Genomic DNA, 7757 nt, shown 5'->3' with positions numbered 1-7757 from the left:
TTATAGAGTTTTTAATTACATAAATGTACCTATGGAAGTTAAAAAACACAAAAAAACATGTTTCTTTATTTATTCTCTACAATCGCTGTTTTAAAACTTATGTCTTTAAAAGAAAATAAAGTACAATTTAGAAAAAACAATGCGCATATGTGTCTAATTACCTGTCGTGTTGTGATTTCCCAAAACATGGCATCTTTATTCAGTGTGTAAATGTCGCTTCTTCATGGGTGCTCGATCCGGGGCTATGCTGCCCTCTACAGGTAGGACGAGGTACAGCTTAAAGCTGGAATCATCTGCCATTATCTTTTCCAACATGTTGATTTTTGATCAAGCTCATCAGCAAAATCGAAATCATGAAAATGCTGCCTTTTTATTGTAAATAAATGTTGGGTATAGTCGTACGCCCATGTTAACACTGGTCATCACAATAAATATTAATGTTTAGTTCATGTTAAAACAACACCAGAAAGCTGTGATTGTCATTTACTGATGCTGCATGCATGAATATTTCCTGCTCAAATATGAAGAGTAGGGAGAAAAGAATGAGGTGTGTTACAACAGCTGGGGGGGCGATACGTGCAATAAGTCTCCCTGCCACAGGATTTTGGGTTCAGCCGGATGAGTCCAAACAAGCCTGGCATGTCTGCGGATATGAGGGGTGATTAATGCCACACTGGCGCCTTCCCTCTGCTGTTAGAACGCATGACTGGGAATATTGGTCAAGACATAAAAGGATGGACGGCTTTAACATGCAGCCAGACTCGATGCACTTCACCTCGGTGTTTTCAAGGAATGGGATGCAAGGAGCTTTATTCGTTTTCAACTACTTGTGGAAAAGGTTTGTGCAACTAGGCCAGCCGTGATGGACGTCTTAAGAGACAGTGGCTCTGAGGAAGAGGCCGGAGGCGGAGCTAGACGTGGCGGAGATGAAGATGCTGACGTTCTGTGTGGAGTGACCAGGTTGGACAGGATTAGAAATAAGACAACAAGGTCAGAGAGACCAGACTTCAATGGTTTGGACATGTCCAGAGGAGAGACGGGGACTATATCGGTAGAAGGATGCTGAGAATGGAACTGCCAGGGAACAGGGCTAGAGGTCGACCCAGGAGAAGAGACATGGACGTAGTGAGGGAGGACGACCCAGGAGAAGAGACATGGACGTAGTGAGGGAGGACGACCCAGGAGAAGAGACGTGGACGTAGTGAGGGAGGACGACCCAGGAGAAGAGACATGGACGTAGTGAGGGAGGACATGAGAGTGGCTGGTGTTGGGGAGGACGATGCGAAGGACAGGGTGAAGTGGAGAGTGTTGGGTTGCTGTGGCGACCCCCCATGGGACAAGAAGAAAGTACAGTAGTAGTAATTAATATTTAAAGGAGGACAACCGAGCGGAGATTTGGAGATGTTCTACCAACTATTTATCATGTTCTGTAAATGTGTTTGTTTGCGATGCCACAAATCCTTAATTCACAATAATCAAAGCCTAAAAAATGATGTGGTGGATTATATTGTGCCAAGAATACAAGGAAAGTTCAAATATATCTATTTACTACTTCTTGAACGCCCCCCATATGACCCGGAAGTCATCTTGCACTTAATTCAGCGCTGTACGCCACTGGTGGCACTAACAACCCCTCATACACTCTCGATAGACTCACGTCACTTTAAATAGACTGCTCCCGCCCCGCCCCGCCCCGCCAAGCCCCGCCCCGCCCCGCCCAGCCCCGCCCAGCCCAGCTCAGTTTAGAATAATGCCATGATATTAATCTCTCCGTCCACTCGAGCTGCCCGGTAAACCGGCAGCAAGCAGAGACTCGTTTATCTGTCCTACTTTCATCAAAGAGAAACGCGCCGTCACGTTGTCTCGTCTTCTGCGGGACCCATTCCAAGCGAGACATTTGCAAAGAAGCTGACTTATATACCCCCCCCCCCTTCCCAAGAATGTGACGAATCCGAGTTTAGAGGGGGGGGGAAGTTGCACTTTATTGAGCGATCAACAAGTTCGGAGTTTTTGATGGTGAACGCAGCAGGAACAGAGGAGGAGCCGCCGCAGAGCCGCCGCGTATTCTGAGACGAGCCACTTTCACGCCGCCCGCCCGCGTCCGGTCGCGAGAGGTAAGCGCTAAGCGGCACCGTTAGCTCCGCGACGGACGATGATTTAGCGGCTGCGGGGGGCTGAAAAAGCCCCAAACATCATTCACGTCCGGTCGGAGACGCGCTTTAAACTTATATTTTCACAAAGAAAGAGGCGAGTCCGCCCCGCCAGGAGGGGTTTTGGTGTCGTTTTAACCGGGGTTGGGATACTGTCAAACTTTATTGACACGCTCCCAAACAAACAGGAGCTCGCGCGGGTTCGGCGGCTTTACAGACGCGAGAAAGGCTCGCGCGCCGAAGTTTAGCTAAGTTAACGGGCTAACAGGCCTTCGGTCGTGCTATCGCCGACGTTTGTTTAAGAACACCGCGATAAGAGGAGGTCAGCGGGCCGGCAGCCATAGAGGAAGTAGACACGGTTCTACCCAAACTGTTAACCGTAATTCAAGCCGCTTCACGATGCCGAAGCTGAATGAAAGTTTTCCAACGTAAGATGGAGTAGTGTTATCCCTCTTATTTCCCTTTTTAACGAGTGGCGTAAAACACGAGAGTCTGTATTTAGCGGGTTAGCATGTCTGCTGTTGGACGACTTCAGAGCCCTTCTTCCGAGTCTGTCTGTTCCGCTATGTTCGAGGGGGACTCCCCGCTTGCGCCATTCACGCAGCCACTCCCTGCGCCATTTTACGCAAAGAGCGTAGGGACCCTCGAAAAGGCGCAACAGCTTGAGTAACTTAAGTTGGGGGGGGCTCTGACTGCCCCACGTGACGGTGAAGGAGGCGGGCGTTGTTTCGGACGTTAGGTGTGAGTCAGAGTTTACGGTCGTTATCTCGGAGAACGGCCTTCAAAGTTGTAGATAAGGACGGCGCCGCAGAAGTTGTTTTAAAGGACATATGACGTCATTATTTTCTGGGTTTGAGTTTAGACTTGGTGGAGTTTGCGTGTTCTTGCCATGTTTATTACAGGGGGGGGGGGGGGGGCTCTGACCTCCTTCCACGGTACAAAACAAATGCAGTGTTGGTGAAAGAATTAGCCACAGGCACGTGACGTCATTTGCTTGGCGGAGTCCTGTGAGGTCTACCAGTTGGAACAGGCTCCAGCCCCCCCCCCCAAAACCCAGGGAGGATTATAGTTGTAATTGGAGTTGAATTATGGAAAAGAGAGATTACTTTGGTGATGTCATTGGCTCATGATGCGTAATACAAAGAAGTGATATAATTGCTATAATTTAAAAGAAGAAATGCACTCCTACAAACCGATGTGACGACCTTTCACCGGCGTGCAGGATTATCTGTCCCGGGTCTCGCTAAAGGAGCGCTCACTGAACAAAACATCAAAAAGAAACCACAACAGGAAACGTCTATTTTCATACGCACAAACATCCTGCCTGGATTCCAGTCGCTTAGCTGTAAAGCAAATTGGGTGTCGTGATTCTTACCGGTAACGGTACGCAGCGTACATGCACGATGTTGAGATGAGTGGTGTTTGATTCCTTTCCGTTTTGAACAAGGCAATATTTAAATGTGACATTTATCCATTAACAAATTGGCTCCTCTCGTATTTCAAGCTTTATCGGCTTCAAGTTGCGGCTTGAACGGACATCTCATGAGGTTTGGAGGGTTTTTGTGCGTTGAAACTTGCCTAGCTCTTAAACCACGCTGTCGCCTGGGTTAAATGCAGTTGTTGGATTTGTGTGTGTGTGTGTGTGTTAGTAGATCATGAACAGGAATGGAAACAGAAACCACGCACACGAAGGAAGGACTGCATTTGGCCTGTTGAGCCAGACGCGCCGCTCCACTACCAAACGAAGTGGACCGACGCGTCTGGTTTGTGCGTCAAAAGTGTGTCCGGAGTTAACTTGAATCAGATATTAAGTGTGAGCGCACCCTCGGGTCAGTGCGAGACCGGTTTGTTGGCTCTCTAACGCATGCCCTTCGTGTCGCGTTGCACGCTTTATTTTAATGACAGGTGACTGAACATGATGTGCTCAGACTTTGTGCGTCAGACGAAGGGTTAATGAGATGAACCGCCAGGAGCCGGAGTCGGGAGTCTGAGTCGGGAGTCTGAGTCGGCTGGACGCTCCGAGCGTTGCTTTAAACATCCTCAGGAATCGATGCACACGTCCGAGAAAGAAAAGCTGCTCATGTCTGCAGCTTAGCTTTCAGTTTGAATGATTGCGAATTATGCTTTGTAGTACTTTATATTGGGTAGTCCGTCAATACTCACACTCACACACACACTCACACACTCTCACACACACACTCACACACACACACACACACTCACTCACACAGTCACACACTCACACACACTCACACACTCACACACTCACACACTCACACACGCACTCACACGCACTCACACACACACTCACACGCACTCACACGCACTCACACACACACGCACACGCACACACTCACACTCACACGCACTCACACGCACACACACTCTCACACACACACTCTCACTCACACACACTCACACTCACACACCTTGGCTGACAAACCGTTCTGAAGTTTATTTGCTCTTGCAGCTGCGCTGCTTGTCCGTAACCTGTTCTGCAGAGTCCTGATCTCCTCCTGGGTAATCTGTGGTGAGAGAGTCGCTCTGACGCCAGCAGGAAGTGGCGGCGTGTCGTTCAGGCTTCCTTTGTCCCTAAACGTAGACGCGGCACATGAACTGTTAGCCGTTGGGCTAGGCGAGTGTGCTCTGCCGCCCCATGGGATGCAAAGTTTAGAAGCTGCACACCTGAGAGTTCATTTCCAGTTCTCCCTGTTGATGGTGTCAAATAAATCCTGTTCAGTTTGCAAACGTCAGTGAATATAAAATGCTTTAACGCGCAACAGCGTCCATGGTTTTTTTTTTTTTAGCACTGGCTGGAAGGTAGACATGTTTATTTCAGAGGGGAAATGAAATCACTATTTAAATGACAGGATAGAAAACGGCAACAAAGGTCCTTTTGAAATGTTCACAGAGCAGCGCTCATCTTGTAGTAGTTTTAAGTCCACGCTCGTGTCCTTGGGGCTGCCTGGGTTTACTGCTTTACTGACATGCTTCTGAAAGACGCCCAACTCAACAAGGCGCAGCAGATAGTGAGGTCATATAATCATCCAAATCTGCTGACCCGACCTGTTAAAGTCCAAAATGCTCCTGCAGCAGGCTGCCGGTAATTCCAGTTGTGTTGAGGTGTTGATATCCCACCTTTTGAACAGAACCCCCCCCCCCCCACAGAAGAAGCCCTTTGCTGTGCGTAGCATAGCCTCTGAGGAGGACACCTAGCAGTTAGCTACTTGGTTAGCATTGAATTTCATTTGCAAGCTTTTTCTTTTTTTTTTTTACCTACTTGGAGAACAAGGATTTATTTATCTTGCGCATTTAGCGTTTGAGTCTCCATCCCAATGCCTAATTAGCACTAAATCATAGCTAAGGCTAATGGTATTACCGTTAGCGTTGTCACGTCGGGACATGTTGATGGTTTCAAATAGCAGGTCGGACGTGAGCCACACCTCACGAGCGTCAAAGCATTGTTGGGCGTCTTTTATCACGTGGTCACCGTGAGGAGCGCTAGCCCACAGCAACACGCCAGGCTAATTGTGGGTTGGCTTGGAGAAAACCTTTCCATGAACGGAGAGCTTTCGTGACGCTCTTTTTAATTTCCCTGGGCGGGCTTCGTGCACCACAAGTGAACTTCTGTTCTCTCTTTCAGGATTTTTAAATTAAGGCTTCAAACATTGACGTTTTCCTCTGCTGCAGTTTGGGATCGTTTGTTGCGCTCGTCTATGAACTTTATTTTTATTTTTTGTTCTTTTTTAACGTTTAAGTCTTACTGATATGTTTTCGGTGCCTGTTTTGTCAGTTGTGACGGTTTGTAGTTTCCTTCGCCCGCTTTAGATTCCACTGTGACGCCGAACCATGCTGGTTATCAATCGTCTGAGATCAGCTTGCTCATGGGTGAAATACCTTTTGCTTAATACCTCCTCGCTTCCTTCCGTCACAAAGAACGTTTCTCTGTCTGCTTTGCGTTCAGGATGTTGTCTCGGCTGAGCGAGCTGATTTGGGCCGACTGGCTCTGGTTTCCCCCGGGGCCACTCCTGGGCTGACCTGAACGACGCCGATGGCAAAGTGTACCCCAAACCGTCCGACCTCTGGGCCACCGTGCCCATCGCCGTCTGCTTCCTGGTCATCAGACAGGTCTTTGAGAGGTGAGTCGCCTCCGGGATCTGTCGGTTTCTTTCTGACGAGCGTCGGGGCGTTGCGGCTGAAAGGCTTCCCTCTCTCCAGGACGGTCGCGACTCCTCTGGCTTCCCTGCTGGGGGTACGGGAGAGCAAGCGCGTTCGCGCTCCTTCAAATCCCGTCTTGGAGGCGCATTTCCGCAGCTCGTCGAAGGATCCCGCGCAGGTTAGCCGTCCCGATTGCTTCCCGCGGAGCGTTAACAACAACATTCCTAGATGGCGCTGTCTTTACGCATGCGACAGCCGAGCTGCCGTCGCTTTACCGCAACGTTAAATAAAGTCTCTGCCGTTTCCGATTCAGGGCTCCGTCGTCAGCTTGAGCAAACAGACCGACTGGTCCGTGCAGCAGGTCCAGAGGTGGTTCAAGCAGAGGAGGAACCAGGACCGGCCCAGCAAGCTGAAGAAGTTCCAGGAAGCAAGGTAGTATAAAGTTTTTAGCTTGATTTGATCTCACATCCTCAGAGGGGGGAATGTGTTGTGTTGCAGGGTCACACAAAGAATAATAAGTGAATAAAAACGCTACTGCGTGATGTCATCAGCGTAGGACTGGGGGACCGATGGCAGCTGGGAGAGCTGAAACGTGTCCTGGTTTCGACCCGTGTCATTGTGCTCGTCTGAAACGGCTCGCTTTGCGTTGTAAAGCGGATGTAAAAGAGGAGCCTCCTTTGCATCGTTGGTGTTTGCTTTTATTGCTATTGAACGTGGAAATGCTCTTTTTTTTTTTACGCCTGTGATTTCGTGTTTCGTTAAACATTGATCGTCGTTGCTCTGAATTCCGGGAGGACTTGTGACGTTTAATTACTAAACTCAAACCTTCTGTTAGACGTGAGGTCGTCTCGGGCCTCGCTTCTCTGTAGGAAAGCGACGATATTTTGTTTTTTACTTTGTGTTGGGTCATCGTGCAGCAGCGTGGGGGGGGGGGGTTCTTAGAGGGACAGAATGTCTTGAGGCTTTTGTTCCCTCTGCTGCCGTAGATCTCGTCCTGCTGCAACACAATCCTCCCGATCCGGTTCCCTTTCTGCCGTGCGTTTGTCCTTCCTCTTCGGTGCCGTTGTCCACGGGTCTCCGGTGAAGACAGCCGGGACACGTCTCATTGTCTTCCTTTTTTTTTTGTTTTTTTGTTACATCCTTTGTTAAATCCGGCGCCGTTGTGCCCGTCAGCTAGCTAGCTGTCCCTGTGCTCGTCAGAAACGTCCCGCGACAACGGACGACTGAGATTGCTGTGCGTTGTCTTGCAGTTGGAGATTTACCTTTTACCTTCTTGCTTTCTTTGCTGGCCTGGCCGTCCTCGTTGATGTAAGTACTGAGTCGCCGCCTGGTTCTGTGGAATGTTACCGGAACTAACCGTAACTGGACGAGTGTTCCTCTTTCAGAAGAGCGAGCGTAGTCGATAAACTTAGAGGCGTGCGGGAAATGTAATTTTGATGCTATTTAATG

General features: G+C 49.1%; 1 protein-coding gene across 1 annotated transcript; it reads left to right on the top strand.

Annotated features, from left to right (window-relative positions):
- Nucleotides 1-1986: 1986 nt before the first annotated feature.
- Nucleotides 1987-7616, top strand: LOC137917299 (ceramide synthase 2-like; the record flags this gene model as incomplete). Its single annotated transcript, XM_068760110.1, is given in 6 exon segments — nt 1987-2114; nt 6115-6160; nt 6162-6289; nt 6369-6486; nt 6622-6740; nt 7559-7616. Coding segments are annotated over 5 exon segments (468 nt in total), but the record flags the coding sequence as incomplete, so codon positions are not given.
- Nucleotides 7617-7757: the final 141 nt, after the last annotated feature.

Source organism: Brachionichthys hirsutus, unplaced genomic scaffold (assembly GCF_040956055.1).
Source record: "Brachionichthys hirsutus isolate HB-005 unplaced genomic scaffold, CSIRO-AGI_Bhir_v1 contig_1289, whole genome shotgun sequence".
NCBI classification, from domain to species: domain Eukaryota; kingdom Metazoa; phylum Chordata; class Actinopteri; order Lophiiformes; family Brachionichthyidae; genus Brachionichthys; species Brachionichthys hirsutus.
The sequence above is the reverse complement of the archived record's forward strand: the minus strand, read 5'-3'. Positions and strand labels throughout refer to the sequence as shown.